The 18,443-nt window shown below is 48.5% G+C and overlaps 1 protein-coding gene across 7 annotated transcripts in view; it reads right to left on the bottom strand.

Annotated features, from left to right (window-relative positions):
* Positions 1–18,149, bottom strand: part of ACSL6 (acyl-CoA synthetase long chain family member 6) — a 63,475-nt gene extending 45,326 nt beyond the window's left edge. For 2 of the 7 annotated variants that reach the window (XM_048319659.1, XM_048319658.1), the window contains exon 1: positions 17,825–17,928. In XM_048319659.1, the coding sequence (XP_048175616.1) occupies positions 17,825–17,873 (49 nt within the window). In that variant the 5' untranslated portion in view covers positions 17,874–17,928. Of the gene's footprint in view, positions 1–1,626; positions 1,761–17,227; positions 17,298–17,824; positions 17,930–18,125 lie in introns of those variants that run through there. The other 5 variants (XM_048319662.1, XM_048319661.1, XM_048319657.1 and 2 more) reach the window with 5 other exon arrangements.
* Positions 18,150–18,443: the final 294 nt, after the last annotated feature.

The following is an 18,443-nucleotide window of genomic DNA, read 5'->3' on the forward strand; positions in this document are numbered from 1 at the left end:
GCAAGCAAGAAACCACACTATTGTCCAGACAGGGGATTTCATGGCTACAGATAAGGTTTTCATGTTCTGTCCCTGACACCAGGGTGCACCCCCATGAGCTCTCACACCCAACACAGCAGCAGGCTCTTCCCATGTGGATGGAGCATGCTCATGGTTTCATGCTTGAGGAAGGTGTGAATGCACAGCATGGAATTAGGAACAACATCACACAGTACACTGAATGCTTGCAACCTACCACTACTGCATAGCTTTGGCAAAAGCAAGCTTTGTCACCAGCACCGGGACATCCCTCAGGCAGAGACATACATTGCAAAGAGACTACACTGAAGTCTGGATGGCTGAAAGTTGAGACACAGAAAGCCTAGAAACCAGCAGGCTGTCACAGAGTCATTTAGGTTGGAAAAGCCTTCTAAGATTATTGAGTCTAACCATTCCCCCAGCACTGCCAGGCTTGCCACTAAACCATGTCCCAAAGTGCCATATCTCCACGTTTGTTAAATCCCTTCACAGATAGCAACTCCACCATTGTCATGGGCAGCCTCTTCCAGAGCTGAAAAATTCTTCTGGTGAAGAAATTGTTCTTAATATCCAACCTAAACTTCCCCTGGCCCATCTTGAGGTCACTTCATCTTGTTCCTCTACTTGGGAGGAGACCAACCTCCCCACCTAGCTTCAACCTCCTTTGCGGAGCGGTAAGGTTCCTTCTGAGCCTCCTTTTCTTCGGGCTGAGCTCCCCCAGCATCCTCAGCTCCTCCTCATCAGTCTTGTGCTCCAGACCCTTCCTCAGCTCCATTGCCCTTCTCTAGACTCACTCCAGCACCTCAATGTCTTTCTTGGAGTGAGGGGCCCAGAACTCAACACAGGATTCAAGGTCAACCACAACTAAACGAGCATGCTGGGCTCCACAGAGCTCCTGCTGTGGGAAACAAGACCCAATATGTAGGGTCAAGAGTTTGGGGCAATGAACTCAAACGGGCAGAGCCCTCCAGGGAAGAACCCAGACGCCAGGCTTCATCTCTGCATCACAGTGACTTTGCCTCCACACGTGGCTGGGTGCTGGTAGAGCTGCCCTCACCACTGATCCCAGGGGTGCCTGGGGTGGTCCCCAGCTACCAAGGCTGTCACTCCGCACTCTGGAGCCCTGCAGCCCACGCGGGACCTAAGGAGCTGCTGTCTCCAGTGCTGGGAACTCCAGCCAGAGCTAGGCAGGAGCTTTTCCCCCTATTAAGGCTGTTGGAAACACCCGCAGCAACAGGAAACTACCAAAGCCACGTGCCAGTGACCCCTGTCCCACGGCCGCCACGAGCTCTCTCGCATCGCCCCCTGCAGAACGAGCCCACCCACCTCCAGCAGCACCGGGGTCCCTCTGCACAGCAGCTCTCCCGCAGCCCTGCTTTTTGCGACTTTGCTTTGCTCGGCATCCCGGAGCCCGGCTGCAGTGGAGCTTGCGGACCCCCGGGACCCGCCCGGAGCCCCCCCGGGATGGGTGTCCCGCCTGGAGCCTCCCAGGTCCTCCCAGACCCACCCGAGCCTTGCCCGGGCGCAGCTCCTGGATCCTGCTCGGATTTCCCCCGGGCTCCTCACACGCACTGCAATAATAATAACGAAACCCCTGCCTGGACTCACCATCCGCCGGTCACCCCAGTCCCTCCGGTGCCCCCGGTGCCCGGTCAGCTCATAGCTGGGGCTCTGCCTTCCCAGTCCCCGTACAGAACTGCTGACTCCAGGGCGTCCCTCCCCCTCCCATCTGCAAACGGCTGAAAGAAGTTAAGCTTGGCTAATATCGGCTTAGGCTGTATTAGCGCAGCAGCAGCAGCAGCAGCGATGCCCGCTGTAACCTTTGAGGTTCCACATCCTGCCCGTGAGAGCCACCTTCCAGAGAAGAAAACCCCACCCCCTCTGCTCCTGAATATTGCAGTATTTTCGCACATCCCTGTCATACTGGATGATTTACAGGCTCAAAGCAAGGCTTTTGGGTGCAAAACTGTAAAGCCTACCTGCAAATGCACAGTTTAAAATTAGAAACAGCTTTTTTTTTTCCTTTGGGAAAAGTCATAATAAAAGAAAGTTTCTGACCCTGAGAAAGTCTGTGCCAGCAGTTCTGGTTTGCTGAACTAGAAACTTCAGACGTCGGATATGGGCAGACATTTAAATAGGCAGATGGTGACAGGACAAAGGGTAACGGCTTCACACTGACAGAGAGCAGGGTTACATTAGATACTGGGAAGAAATTCTTCTGTGTGAGGGTGGTGAGACACTGGAGCAGGCTGTCCTGAGAAGCTGGGGATGCCCCACCCCTGGATGTCCAAGGCCAGGTTGGACGGGGCTTGGAGCAGCCTGGTCTAGTGGAAGGTGTCCCAGGTGATGGCAGAGGGACTGGAACTGCGTGAGCTTAAAGGTCCCTTCCAACTCAAAACATTCTGTGATGGTCAAGTAGAATAAATACAAATCACCTGAATCAATAAAATAGTAACAGAGTAACTATTGCCAACATCATCCTTATACTGCTATATATATTACAAGAAAAAACCCAACACCCTGGTATTTCAGCCCAAACCAGGTTTTGTTAATTTACACTGAAAATAACAAGACCAGAACTTTGAAATTCATTTGTCATGGTAAATTACTAACATTTACATTTGAGAGATCTGAACGAGATATATTCTTAACTACAAGAACATTCCTTTCAACTGAAAGCCAACAGTGTCTGGTAGCTTCCACCTCCCCACTCCTGAGCAAAGATAACACGGGTGTGCCACCCCTGGGCCCCTGGGAGCCCTTGCTCCCTATCATCACCTTATTTACTGGTCATTATTTACTGTTCAATTCCTGCTTAGGACTCTTGCTGTTAGGAAGGCATTTGAGGGGTCCGTCCTTCCGGAGGCTGGATATCTGGCTTTATTAACACTGAAATTATTGTTTTCCTCAAGTCCCTTTTTTCCTGGCTGGATCTCCACAACCGCTTGGCAGAAAAGGGGAGAGCAGAGGGAGAAAGGCTGTATGAACATTCACTATTACCCTAGTTAATAAAGTTTTTGTCTGACCTGTCCTAAATTCCACTTGTGATATTGGAGTGCATAGTGGAGAATTCTCAAAGAACACTTAATACCCATGAATGAAGAGACTACTTAATGAGATTTCAGGCAAGCTTGTCAAATATCACTCCTTTGGGTCACACGGGGGGTGTTCTGCAATCAGGCTTAATTCATCAAATTGCCGGGTAGGGCAGGGAGTACTAGACTGAGTGGTCTGCAGGTGCAAATCAGCATCACACTGCTGGCTAAATGGGACCTCAGCAATATTCACCAACTCAGATTCCTGCCCCTTTGTTCTTTATGAGTGACAGCTTGACAGAAACTTTGTAGTCAGGAAAATATTTTAGGTGTGTGAACAGCCCTGGGCTGGCTGGGCGCTTCAGTGCCGGTAGCCACAGTCTCAGCACATCTGTGTTCCTGATGCAATGCCCTAAAGGGGATGTGGGAATACTGATTTCAAATGAATACCGGATTAAAAACAACATACTGGGCTATGGAGCTCTTCTTTCAAGCTCCTGCGGGTAAAGGCTGGTCTTGCCTACCACCATGAAGCTCACCATGGGCAATATACCCTCAGCATAGGGGGTGAGACTCAGTAAAACATGTGTTTCATGGTAGAGGCTGACCCTTTGTAGTGGTTTGGTCCAAGATACTCATTACTGTTTATCTTCTGTGAGATAAGAATTAGGAGAAACGCAAAGCAGCCACCAAACTTGAAAGAATATAATATTAACAGACCTAAAAGAAGAAAAAAAAACACCACACCTTCAGAACTCTTCTCCTCCCCCCACCTTCCTCCCTTCTCCCACTGACAATGTAAAAAGACAACCCTTAAGATGTTCAGTCTGTTTACCACTTCCATAATAACCTTGTTCAGTCCATTTAGGAAGAGGAGTCTCTCTGCTCGCATGTGAGTCCCTTCCCCCGACTTGCAGCTTTTCCCACAACTGCTTTCGAGGGTCCACTCTTGAAGGTTTTTGGGGTACAGTTTTAAGGTTGAGCTGTTCAGAAACAAAAGTTCTCTTCACCCATCTCTGGGAGCATTTCATCTCTAAGAACAGAGGCCCTTCTCCTTCCCTGGGAGCAAAGGGTCTTCCTCATCTTCATCTTTAGGACTATCTCTAGGAGCATCTCTAGGAATTTCTCCTTTCCCATTTGGAGCAAAAGTCCTCATCTGGTCCATCTCTCCCTGTCCAAACTTCTCATGAGATTACAGCTGCGTCAGCATCTGCCTATCTCAGCACAGGTGCTTTTGCTCACAAGCATGAGTTGAAAACTCCACCCCCCATATCTTCATGAAATTGCAATGGGTACTCTGACATATCATAGCTTCACAACAGAATTTCAGTTTTAAGCATCTCTTCTCTCTCTTCCCTCAGGTTTTCAGCTCTTCACAGCACTAAAAGGGTTAATCTCACCTCGGTCTTGCAGCTGGAATGTGGCTTATCGAAGTGGAGAAGGGGGGGAGCCAAGCCACTCCAGCTGCCCACAGCAAGGCAGTGGGGGGGTTCCACAGGTGGAACAGGGCCCATCGGCCAGGATGGCCGTGGTCCGAGCAGGGCCTGGGCCGGGCCCACTGGCCCCTGCACGGGGCCCGGAGCCACCTGTCCCAGCACCGGAAACAAGAGAGAAAGTCTGCCTCAGGGTTTCTATTCTTAAGTGTGGATCACAGAGGCGGTCACAACTTTAAGTGGCTTAAAGAATTGTCCATATTCAAACTGGCCAGCTGATAGGTTCTATCAGGTCACAGAGGAAGCTGTAAGCACCCCTTTGCACTTCCAGGACTATGCTTTGCCAACCCATGACACCCTTTTACTTCCTCTGTAAATACCCTGAGCAGTAATTCCCTTTCTCTTGTCTTGCTTTCATTACACATATGTACAGTATAGAGACTCACTCTCTGAAACAATCATCAGAGATAGGTGAGGGAGAAAAAAGGGAGGAAGCTGGATGTGGACTGCCTACCTAAAGGGAAAAATGATGGAAGCATACTCTAAGTAACATACTGAATAAAAGCTTTCCCCCTGCCCCAGGATTTTTTGCCAGGTAATTTGCAGGGCAGAGTGATGGGGACAGGGCTTTATGGGAAGACAACCTCATTTTTTGGACTCACAGCCAAGAGAAAGCACACAGTTCTCCATAAACAGGGATTTGCTCTGAGATCTTTTGGCATGGGAGCACAGAGAACAGTTCAAGTCTGTTTTCAGATCCTCCTGCATTTGTGTGAGCTGTGCCCTGCAGAACAGAAAGCTGAGGGCTGGTGGGGCTGAGTGCAGAGATGCTGAGCATCTAGCACCCCGCCAAAGCAACAGGAGCCACAAAACCCTTTGAGCTTCAAACCAGGATGTGGGTGACTTCTGCTTCTGTAGAAATCTGCTCAAACTGCCCCTCACCTTAGAGCATTAAGTAGCAGGGATGTTTATACTAGTACAATTAGACTTCACCTTTTGTGCTCAGTCTAAAGCCCAGTGAGACCCAACGACCAGTAAAATCAATGGAAAGACTTTAAAGGACTTCTATGGGATTTGGCTGAGACCTGACCCATCCAGGAAAAAAAAAAAAAGATATATCAGGAAATCACAGTGCTTTTAATGCTCCCAGCCAAATGGAAAGTTAAAGAGTCCTATAAAAAAGAGTAACCTATGGAATCTTTCTCTGCTTTTATACTTTATCAAAATTAATGAGAAACACAGATTAAGGTTGAATTTTAAACATTGCTGCTTATAGCCAGGAGAATACAGGATAGGGCACGGTGTAATGGTTTTAAACTAAAAGGTGGTCAATTCAGACTAGAAATAAGGAATGGGTTTTTTATAATGAAGGTGGTGACACACTGGCACAGGTTGCCCAGAGCAGCTGTGAATGCCTCATCCCTGAAAACATTCAAGGTGAGCTTGCACAGGGCTTGGTACAACCTGGTCTAGTTGAAGATGTCCCGGCTCATTGTACGGGGGTTGAACTAGATGAATTTTAAAGGTCCTTTCCAACACAAACTATTCTATGACTCTATGTAGAGTCATCAGAGCAGCTAAACGAGGCTGTACCACCAGGAAACCACACAGAGCTGAGATAGCCAGGGAGCTTCCATTTCTCTATGGAAGAGTCCCACTTGGCCTTTCAAAATTCTGAGGATAACTCAAAAAAACCCCAGCTGCTGCTGTGATTTTCAGGACACTCCCATAAACTAGAATGATAGCTCCAGTTACAGAACAGAAATCTACCAACAGTATCTTTACATTCCTGAAGGTCCATCCATGGAAAATCATGCCTCAAGTACAAATAAAAAATAGCCACTAATTCAAATAATGTGTAAGAAAGGGGAACTTTACTGCCTTGTGTTTCTTTTTAGTGCTCTCCTTTTCTTTTCTGTATCTTCTGGTCAGATATTATGCTTTTATGATTATACAGCCTATATGTTTGACCACTTCCAAAGAGCAGCAGGAAGGAAGCATACAGCACAAACAGAGCATTAATTCAATAATTAGAAACATTAATATGACATTACTGGGCAAGTGTTTCTGCCTCCTCTCCCTCTAGCCCTCAATTTCCTTACACTGCAGGGATGCCAACTGATGGCAAGGTAACAAAAATAAACCCAGGATGATGAATTTATTGCTTATGCATCTCTTCCCAGCTGTCATCCTCAAAACACTTAACAGGCATCCACAGCACAGTCCCCACACTGCAGCTGAGCATGGTGGGTGCAGCACACAGTGAGGTGTGGGGGCCATGTCCTGGCCCAGTCCAAGGGGGTCCCTCCTGCACTCTGGCACCCACCAGCCAGAGACCCCAACCACATCCCACATCCAGCTCCCCTGGCAGCAAGGGCCTGGCACTGTGCTAGGAAATGAGGGAAAAGGAGGGGTTTGGCATCATCTCATGGAGGGTTTTTGAGAAATCTGTGGTTGGGCTGTGATTTGAGATGTCCTTAACTATTCCAAATTAAATACCTCGCTGAGGTATTTAATCTCCTGACACTAATAACAAGCAGTTACATTGTTTGAATGTTTTTTAAACACACAGTTTATGTTTCAGGATCTTTGTTGTTGTTTCAGGGATTTTTATTTATTTTGTTAACTAAAGCAGCAATTAGGTTATTTCTATTTTTGTTTCTAGGCAGTTCCCTTTGCTGATCCCACACCCTGCAGCACCCTGCACCTTTCTGTGCCTGACACTACTGTAATTTGCTTTTGCTCTTGTTTTCACAGGGACTTTCAAGCCACCCTGAAGACAGTTCTGTCCATGCTAAATTTTGCAAATTCTCTGCAAGTCCGTCTGGCTGCATATAAGTGACTTTTTATTTCAAAGGTATATGGCACATTTTTTCTGACTTTTGTTAGGGCTTTCCCCATCTCCAGCCTCCTTCCCCATACCTGCTGCAAAAACAGCCTTATAATCCCTTTTTCTGGATATTTTAAGCCTCCAAGATGCTGGAGCAAGGTTCCAAAGGGTTAAGATGGAGGAGGCCCATTCTGCAGCCTCAATGACCCAGAGCTTTTGCCTTTTCAAACATATTTAACCAAATAAAGTGAATAGAGGATATGCAAATGCGTTTTCCAAAAGGAAACACAGCCCTGAATTGTTGTTGGCAGGTCAGAGCATCACACCACCCTCAGCAGCCTCTCAGCTGTGGGAGATTTGGGCCAGAGGAGGAGGCAGCACAAAAAGATCCTTTTCAGGCAGAAAAAAAAACAGGACTTGGGTATTCCAAGGAGACAGAGGGAGGAGGTCACTGGGGATGACTCCCCCTCCACCTCAAAACCCTGGTTCCCTGTGAAGGTGGTAAGCCCCTGGCACAGGTTGCCTGGAGGGGCTGTGGCTGCCCCATCCCTGGAAGTGTTCAAGACCAGTTTGGATGGGGCTTGGAGCAACCTGGTCTAGTGGAAGGTGTCCCTGCCCTGTACCAACATGAGTGGGGTGTACAAGGGAGACCCACAGTGAACAAAGGTTCAGGGGACATCAGGACACTGGTACAACTCAGGTGACCTTTCACAAGCTGCTCTCAGCTCCAAGGAGCTATTTGAACACTTGGCTGAAGAAAAGATAATTCTGAATTAGATCACCTGGAGTTATAGAGAATGGTTTTACCTGAGTATTGCTGTCTTGGTTTGAAAGACAGGTGTCTGCCAAGGAAGGCAGGAACCTCCCTTGGAATGGAAAATGTGTCCCCCATCCCTCCAAATTAGTATAACTTTGAAATTACAGGGCTTTCAGGCAAAGATAGGGGAAAAGGAATAACAGTTCTTTACTAGTATATATACGTACAACAAGGCAAACAACCACCACCACCAGCAGCGACTACGAACAAAAGCAGAAACCCAACAACAGCCTTCTCTCGGCTGTCGAGCACCTTCCCCGTTGGTGCAGTTCCGGTCACAGCCGGCAGGGGCGCTGTTGGCTCCTGGCCGGGCAGGGCGGGTGCGATGATTCCCCCGCGGCTGCAGGGGGCGCTGTGGTGCGAGCTCGGCCGCCTCTGTGCAGTGGGGAATGGCGGGCGGGCCCGCGGGAGAGAGAGAAAAGGGGATTCCTTTGCAAACCCCCAGGGGCAGCTGGTCCTGGTGCCCCTCCAGGTGGCGAAATGGGCTGCAGCAGGAACTTCAGGGCAGCTGGAACGGCAGGGACGAGCAGACTCCGGGGATCGCAAATTGAAGTGTAGCACTAAGCCGTAAGCGGTGGCAGAGGCAGAAGCCGCGGGGGATCTCGGCGGGTGCTGGGTGTCGGGCTAAAGTATAGCAAAATCGCGAAGCAGCAGCAAAACACAGCGCGGCTGTGCAGCAGAAGCTGGGCTCCGAAAGCAGCCGGGAGACACTCCCTCCAGAGAGGGAAGGGGTTTGGGGTCCCGGGTTTTCCCCTGGGGCACCTGAGTAGATGGTGAGGATCCTGCCCAGTGAGGTTGGGTGTTGATAAGGTTCAACAGCTGCTCTTACGAGCAAAGGCTCACCCACAGTAGAGAAGCAATGACAGACAGAAACCCGTGGTGGCGGCGAATTCTTCCCACAGCAACCACAGCCCGGCCATCTGCCCTCCGATGCCAAGAGCGAGAGCACGGGAGGAGCCCAGCTCCTCACCCCCCAGCCAAAGTCTCGTGGTATCTCTGCCCTTCCCAAGAGAAAACCCCCCAACTAAGTGGCTGCAGCCAGCTGCACCCTCTAGGCTACATCTTTTGTCTCTCTTAAGTATCGTCGTTATCATCTCTTACACAACAAATGGGAGAAAAATCCCTGAGAGAAAGAAAATAAAAAATAAAAAATCCTAACCTCGGACAATTGGAGATACTAAATAAAGTACATTTAACATTTCAAAAGGGGTTCTAATATATTTGTCTTTTTTTCTCCATCATTGCACAGAATCTTACAACAAACTAAATAATATTCTTTCCGCTTGTTATAACTATGTACTATTTTCTGCAGAAAAGACACTAAGTCTGCATCATTCACATCTTCTGTAATTTCAGTGCTTAGATCGCTTTCAACTCACTCAGCAGAATGATTGACAGTTTTCTAGATAATTTTTCAAAGAGGAAAACAAAAAAGTAAATTAAATCAGTCTAGCAATCTCAGTGCTGGTTCCTGTGCTGACCAGCTCATACTTGCCCATGGAGAGAGAAAAAAAAAAGGGAATCCCAGTTTCGCAAACATCTCAATCTCAGTGCTTTCCCTGCTCTGGCTTTCGGCTGAGGCTATCTAGCAGTGAGTGGGACACCCCAGCGGTCACAGCGACGTCAGCGATGTCTATATGGCTCCTGAAGCTGATTTTAGGGATTTCATAGCCCTTGGAAAGGAGTTGCTTGTTGCTCTGGAGACAAAGAAGAGTGGGGCTCTGACCCTTGCCATGCAGAGGCACGTGTAGGTCCTTCCCCGAGGAGGCTGTTCCCGGGTCCCCATCCCTCCCTGGGCACCATCACTGCCCACATGGGCGGGCACAGCCCAGGGACTGCTCTACTTTGTGCACGGGGGCAACTCAGTCTCCATTTCCTAATGGCTGGTGAGAGAAGGAGAGGTCATTTCAGCCCCTTTGATTCTCGGCCATGAACACATGCAGTGACTTGCCCAGGAAAGGAAGGGAAGGCTGTGCAGTTTTCCATCCAACAACAGGTCAAGCAGCAGCCCAAAGTGAGCGATGGTGCCTTCTGCACCCATCCATGCACTGCCCATGCTCTCAGCAGCAGGAAAAACCCATCCTTTCCAAACGCTAAAGATGCCAGGCTGAAGAGGGAGCACAGCCCCAGAAGCAGACAGGGTGGGGCAGAGATCTGCCACATGAGCAACTGTCCCAGAGAGGAGGCTGTGCCATTGTCTGGAAAACATCGGGGAAAAACGAATAGCTTGGCTGAGACATCATGCTGGCATCCAAACAAGCAAATCTGAGAGGATACTTGGAAGATTTTGTAGTTTCTAGAACTTTCCCAAATGAAAGTGTATTCATAGCACAGAGAGTCACACTTCTGTGGAAGGATCAGCTGACATGGCACCACACACCAGGTCCCTGCCACCTCAGCACTTTTCCTTCTTGACCCAAAGTTGTATCTTAGAAATTACAGAATCATAGAATCATTATGGTTGGAAAAGCCCTCAAAGGTCATCAAGTCCAATGGTTAATCCAGCACTCCCAAGCCCACCACTAAACCACATCCCCAAGCACCACATCTACATGTTTTCTGAACACTTCCAGGGACGACAACTCCAATACTTCCCTGGGCAACTTACTCCAATGTCTGACCACCCCTTCCATGAAGAAATTTTCCTAATATCTAGCCTAAACCTCTTCTGGCACAGAAGAAGGTCCCATTGTAGTGACTGATCTGGCTGATAGCTTTGGTGTGGCTGTCCTTCCTCTGTGGTCAAAACACAAACTCTGGTGTCCAGGTGGAGCACCCAAGTGTCTGTTCCCAGGTGTGGGACTTCTTGCCATCATCTCAGCAGTGAGAGCAGTGAAGGGTCTCTTGGAATCTGGCCACTAAAAGATGAATTTACACAGGTAAACACCCACCTCTGCCATGGGCAACAGTGGACAAAGGATCTTTTGCTAAGGTTGTTTTACCAAATAACCCAGCATTTGGAATTGCTGCTCCTGGGCCAGGTGACACACTTGACCTCAGTGAGAAAAGCCACCTAAAAACCCCCAGGTACCTTTGGAGCCCGTTACTCTCAAGGAGGCCAACTCATCTAGCACAGATTTTGCAGCGTGACGGCGCAGTGCTGAGTGGAAACTCCTCACTACAGTTCATGTATGGTGTCTCTGAGATTGTATCTACAACTGAAGCCGCTTTGCTGAGCAAATGGAAATGTGAGCTGCAGTCTTGCAACACCGTGGCACACAGGTCTGAATAAAAATACTTTTCTTCCCTGAACTCAGGCTTTCCTAGAGAAACAGTGATTTCCACTGAATGACACACTTTTTTTTGGCAAGTGACACTTTCTTCGTGGTACGGAAGAAAATTACTTGGACAAGTTGATTGGATTTAGCTTCTTTCCATGTTTATGAGAGTGGAATATCCCACACAACACAGAAGACAGAAAAAACCCCTGTGTGGCTGACAGGGGAGTTTGAGGGACAGTGAACACTAGTTTGGGGGTTGTGGGGAAATTACCATGGGGTCTTGCCAAAAGCTTGCTGTGGACTCAGCCTATAACAAGAAAGGGCTGCATTTTCAGCCATGCTTTTCCGAAGTATCTGCTACACGCTGTAGCTACATCACTGCTTGAAAAAGCACAAGCACAAGTGACTAAAGAAAAAGCACAAGTGACTAAAGGGTGCTGATGTGTGGCTGCAGCAGGGAGCTGGGGACCAGCTCACAGGTACTGAACTACCCCTGTGGCTTTGAACCTCTTTCCTGATTAAAAATCACTGCTCATGTCGGTGTCTTACTTTCTCACCACCAGCTACCGTGTTTTCCATAGTGTAGTCTCCAGCAGGATGGTAAAATATTTCTAATTTTACCTATATACAGAGTGTAGGAAGAAGCAGAATCAGGCAAAGCCCCATGTCTGCTTCCTTGCCCACCTTCCCAGCAGCTTCAGGCCACCTTGGAGGCTCTGTGACAATGTTTATGGTGCAAGGAGGCTTTGACACAGTAAGTGACTTGTCATCAGTAAGTCCTGGTGGCACACTGTACAATCAATCCAAGCCCAGCAAAACATTTCCCTGTATCATGCTGTATGGTATCAACACTCAGTTCCTTGAAGTCTACAAAAAGGATTTTCAAAGACTCTAAATCAGCATGTCTGGAAAGAAAAGCTCCTGGAGAACCAAGCATGGCTCATAGCAGGAGAGCATGGAAAGGAGCATGAGTGTCCCTGCTGGGGATTCATGGATTTTACATGTATATTTCAAGCATATTTATTTTTTTTTTTATAGCCACATGCCCTCTGATACACCTTTCTCCACTGTATTTGAGTGGTTTCAGAGGATAAGAGGGTATCTGGGTTCCCAAGCTCTGTAAACCCTCCTGTTCAGTGGGAAAAGAGGTGAGAGGATGAAGCAGCCAGTAAACTGCGCTGTCCCTCCTCCAGGCTGTCCCTGCTCCCAGCACCCGCAGCCCTGCGGGGACAGGTCCCCAGTGCCAAGGACCTGCAGGGCTTTGGCTTTGCACACTAGCACAAGAGATAGAAATAGCAGTGATGAAAAAAACCTCATTACTTGTATTGGCCCACCCCCAAAGAACATATTCAGAGCATTTAAAAATAAAAGAATGAATTAATAGATGTTTTCCTTTCATGTTGATTTCTGATCAGAAAGAAGGTGATTAAGTTATTTTATTTTGGTCTGTATGAAGAAATAATGTAGCAAAGTTAAGAACAAGGCCATGGGATAATGTAGCAAAGTTAAGAACAAGGCCATGGGAAAAGAGCTGCCCTGGATGCCTGTGAACCCATCAAAAGGTTACCTACCATCTTTGTCCATCTCACCCAGACTTGCCTCCAGTTTCCTACAGGATATCCAGGTGCTGATTGCAACTGTGCAGTGATGAAGGAAGAAAATGCTGGTATTTCTCTCAAAGTGCTCTCAGAAATGTACTCACAATGAAAGGTTTAAACCCTCTGGTGCTCTGCAGTGTTTGGTGACGTCAAAAGGGCAAGTATACCCTTACTGATATAATGTTGTATTTCTTTGTTTCTGGCTCACTCCCAAGTCAGCTTTCCTATTTCTGAGAGTATTCAGTTAATTCAGTTTACCATCTGTCTCCAAAGCTTCTCTCCTATTTTTATTACTTGAATATAATTGTAATATCCATAATTCTATTGTGGAGACAAGAATCAAATAAATGTCCAGATTAGTCCGGAATAGAAGAGAAAAATTGCTATGTCCTGTCTTTTCCTGTGAGGGAGCAGGGAAATCCAAATGCATCTACTCTTTCCTTTTGATAGTATCTAGTAACGGTTCAAGTGGAGCAGTAATAGAGGGATGGAGAATAAAAGCAACTACATATACCTCAACAAATACCGTGGGCTTTGCCTCCTGTGTAGCACCTGGCACTCCACAGGCTGGGCTGAGCAGCCTTGGGCATCTGCTCTGTACACAAAGCATAGCAGAAAACATGTCTTATCCAGAGAACTGAATTTCAGGGCATCAGCAAGGATTCCTGTGTCCCAGCATAAGAGCCAGGACCAGGAGTGGGATTGTACAAGTCTATTGTGACCCCAGATGAACCTCCCAGCCCTTTGCAAACATGCACTAAGAAATGTTTGGAGATGCACTTGTCATACATGAAATCCCTATTTGTGCTTGGTCTTTGCATATTAAGTGCTTTAATTAATTAATTTTGAGTTAATTATTTTTAAATTGAATGTTACAATTAACCCGTCAGCCCAGGTACAAAAATCCAGTTCCATTATCAGTGTTTTCAATTGTTTAAAGTAGTTTATTAAGAGAGTTGCACACTTCCCAGTTAAAATTTTCCCAGTTAAAAATCACAAACTTGCCCCTTCTCAAACTTCAAACCACCTATATACCATAAGAGTTACCTGTCCTGCGTTTACTGTATACTTTTACAAGTGTTTTGAGATGTGTTGGACTTGCATTCTGATTCCAAGGCCAAAACCCCACCCAGTCTTAATAGCCAGCAGCTATTTTTAGCTACAGAGCCATTACTCTGCAGGCAAGCTCCATGGCAGCCTGAATACCTGAATTTTAATGAAGGCATTGTATTCCCTTATCTCAACTGATACCACCCCCCACCCCCCCCCGACAACGATGAGCCATTGGTGGATGGAGATGATCCATCAAAGGGAAAGCACCAATCGCTTTGGACCAAAGGGGCAGGCTGTGGGCGGGCTGTGGGCGGCGCAAAAACTATAAAAAGGACAAAGTGGAGAGGCGGGGCCTCTATTCCCCTCTTGCTCTCTCCAGACTAGCTGTGGGAGACGTCGGTGCTGGGCATTCAAAGCCTTACCCCTTTTAAGGGGCTTTTAGTAATTTTTTTAAAGTCAGCCCAGCACTGCAAGTCCTTTTTCTCTGCCTGAGGTCTCGTGCTGTCTCAGCCAGAAGATCTCACATCCCTGCGCTCGTGGGGCATAGCATCTACTGAGCCATAGGATCCCAAATTTTTATATTTTTCTAATTTCTGTAATTCTTCAATTTTTCTGTTTTCAATAAATCAATCTTTTTAAGAGTTGTCTCATTTCTCACACACTGGTGCTGGTGGGAAGGGACGCTGTGATGGCAGATTTCCCTTCTTGTGCCTCCACACACGAGTGCAGGTGCCTGCCTTGCCTCCAGCTGCTGCCAGAAGGCAAGAGAACAAAGACTTCCTTTCTGTAAGGCAGGACTGACAGTGCAGGCAAGAGGCTTAGGGTTGCAGCAGCATGAAAGAGAAGAGCAGAGGAGTAAAAGTAGGAAAATCCCAGAGATTCAAGGAGTAAGGTGAATTCTTGTACCACTTCAATTAAATCAGCAATGTGCAGACCCCTGGGAGAATTTGTCATTAGGTTTGTGTTTTGTTTACTATACCACTCTCTGCATCCATTAGATCATCCAAGACTGCACAGTAGGAAATAATTAGCTTTGTCTTTCACTGACTTCTACTATAATTTGAGATGAAAATTATAGACTTGTTCTCAACTTGTTAAAACTTTTCTAATGGTGCCAGAAATTAATTTGAATTAAAGAAGAATGCTTCACTGGGCTGTAATGGCCAAGGAGCCCCTTGTTCAGTAAGTCAGCATAGCCACAGTGAGTCCTTTGCAACATGGAGCAGTGACTGATGGGATGGGGCCACCAGAAAGCCAAAACCAGACGTGAGAGCAACAGCTGCTGCTCCACGGCTGAGCAAGTGCCACACTGCCAGGTCAGGCAGAGCCAGCGGCTCTCCGGTGGGATCCGTCTCCCAGAGATAACCTGTGGTGGCATACATCTCAGTGCCACTGCAAAAGGCAATAACAGCATGTCTGTCTTCTGAGGGCACCTATTCTGCAGACAGAAACATTGGGCTAAAGTCATGTCCACACTAAAATAAAGTGAGCATATGTTGGGGTTTTAGGAGCTCTCCTGGTTTTTGGGGTTTCTTTTTCTGTTTAAGGAATTTTCCCCCATACATGTTGCTAGGGGGACAAATGGCTGGGTAGTTAAGAAAAACAAAAGAGCTGGCTACTCTTTTGTTTCACCTGGGTGTGTGAGCCTGGGTCTCTGGCATTTGGACAGAGAGGGAGGCTGCTTTCTTCGGCTGCTTTTCCTTCTGCTGGAGAAGCCCCAGGATCCCAAGCCCGCCTTCCCTGCCCCGCTGGGAGCCGGGCTGTAGCTGCCCTGCCCCGCAGTTGCTTCGAGCCTTCACTGAGTTGTAGCCCTGCTCGCCCTGCCTGCCCAGACCTCCGGGGGGTTCCCCGTTTGGATACATCTCGTCGGCCCCGTGGGATTTGTGCTCGTCCCTGCCGCTCCAACCTGCTGTTCCAGCCTGCTGTTCCCGAGGGTCCGGCTGGACACCGGGATCGGCTGCCCAGCAGTTTGTGAAGCTTTTTTGTTCCATCCCTTCCCAGGATGGTAGGCCACCAGTGCCGCGTGCTCCCCGAGCTCGCTCCGGAGCGCCCCCTGCAGCCGCGGGGGAACCATCGCACCTGCCCTGCTCACCGGGAGCTGCCAGCGCCCCTGCCGGCTGCGAGCGGAACTGCACCCAAGGGGAAAGGGCCTGACAGCCGAGAAGGCTGGGACTGGGTTTGCGATTGTTTGCTGTTACTGCCATAGTTATTGTTGTTTGTTTGACTGGTTATACACATATAGATATATAATAGTAAAGAACTGTTATTCCTATTTCCCACATCTTTGCCTAAAAGCCCCTTGATTTCAAAATTGTAGTAGCTCAGAGGGAAGGGGGTTGCATCTGCCATTCCAAGGGAGGCTTCTGCCTTTCTTAGCAGACTCCTGTCTTTCAAACCAAGACAGCATAGCATTAAGTGAGGCCCCAGACACACACCTTGGGATAGCCAGATGCACAAGAGACAGGAGCTGGGACACAGCAGAAACACTGAGATGTGAAGCACAGAAATCAATACCGCAGGGTGGATGTGGAGGCCTGAGGGTAGGAGCTCACACAGGTGACCTGTTCCCAGTCAGTCCTGTTCTCCGCCTGTTGCCATAAACAAGCCTGGTGCAACCAGTAAGGTGGCTCAGAGCAGTCCCTGGGGCCTTGGGGCCCAAAATACAGTAACAAACAGTTGCCCACAGCTTCCCAGCCAAGTCCTCCTTTCTGTTTCACCCATGTAATTCCCTCTGGGCCATATTTCACTGCATGAGTTTTGCTACAGTTCTAAAACAGCTGATTCAAGCTGCTGATATAAGCAGCTGTAAGGCCACTGCCTTTAATGAGAGCCACCAGAATATTTTCAGAGGCAAAAATCAGGCCAGAAGTTTTAGGTTCCTTTTTTTTTTTTTTCTTTTTTTCCCCCAGTGTGAAACATCCTTTTTCATAATCAAGAATAGCAAGTAGGCAGGAACATAAATAATTACAATCTTTCTGTTCTCAACACTCCCCCTCAGAACATTTACCTAATGATGCTAAGATGCTGTCTTTTAAAATAATTTTCCCCTTTATACTTCTCTTTGGAAGTCTGCCTGTGTAGAGGGAAGCTCTTTGTTGATAAAGGGGGAAATAGCACAGACATTGAACATTACCCTTCTTTAGAAAAGACACTTCGCACAGATTTAAAGGACTCAATTTCAAATCAGCACAGCAGATCAATTCAAGATGAACCTTTGAGTACCTTACAGAAATCCTCCTGTTTCAGACTTGCAAGAATTTCCTAATGCAGACCCACTTGGAATCGTCACTGCCTGCCCACAAAACAATGGGATCCAGCATCACCCTCTGCCCAACAGCTCTCAACACCCACACACCCCTCCAAGCGCGCTGCCCTATTTCAGATACCCACTACAAACAAAGTGCCCCGACAAATTTACCAGAGGTGGACTGGCGGAATAAACCAGCAGGACTGTTTGAGAGGAATTATGTAATGCATCCCGCTCTGCACCACTGCCATAGCGGCTCATGGTGCTGGCTCTCCGCCGCACGCATGGCGCCGAGCTTCATCCCATCCCCATCCCCATCCCCATGCGGAGTGCCGCTCCCGCCTGCCTCTTCCCTTTAAAGAGCTTGGAATACCCTTTATCCCGGTGCAGGGAGGGCCAGGGGGAGCTGAATCGCGGTCCCAGAGGCCGCTTCGGAGGGTTCGGGCCGGTACCACCGTGCCAGGGCGGGGAGCGGGTCCCCACCCGCTGTGGAGAAAGGAGCCGGGAAACAGGGAGAGAGGCGGGGAGAAGGACAAACCCCCGCTACCGAGGCGGGTCGGGGGAGCACTCACCTAGCAGCAGCCAGCCGGAGCCCGCGAAGCCCAGGAGCGGAGCGAGCATCCCTGCGGCGCGGCCCCCGCGCCCCGCTCCGCGCACTGCGGCGCTCACTACACACCCCGCCGGCCCGGCCCGCCGCTCCCCCGGCGGAGGGCGGTGTTTTTAGCAGCCCTCCTCCTCTCCCCATCCTGCCGAACCCTCCAGATCCCTCGTAAAAGGGGCTATACAGGCGGTGGTGCGCGGATGCTCGTCAGAGCATCCCTGCCCCCTCGGATCCATGAGCGGCGGCGGGGGGAGCGAGGGGGAGAAACTTACTCCTTTATAGCTTTATTTTCACCTCTGGCCGGTGAAATTGCAGCTGGCCGGTGACCCGCACGACCATCAGAGATGCTGAAACACACCCAGCTTCAATCAGCAGAGACAGCTCAGCATTGCCGCTAGACATCTCATCATCACACAGCTCGGGGCCACTTATACAAAAAAAAAAAAAAAAAAGGAGGCAAGCTGCAAGCTGTGTGTGATACTAAATATGTGGAGAGAGGAGAGAAGAGAAGATTTGTGTTCTTGACTGTTCCCTGAACAAGCTAGTTGTAAAAAAACTAATGTCCATCCCAGCTCCATGGTACATTAAGG

The sequence above is a fragment of the Corvus hawaiiensis genome, chromosome 15, assembly GCF_020740725.1.
Source record: "Corvus hawaiiensis isolate bCorHaw1 chromosome 15, bCorHaw1.pri.cur, whole genome shotgun sequence".
In the NCBI taxonomy this organism is placed as follows: Eukaryota; Metazoa; Chordata; class Aves; order Passeriformes; family Corvidae; genus Corvus; species Corvus hawaiiensis.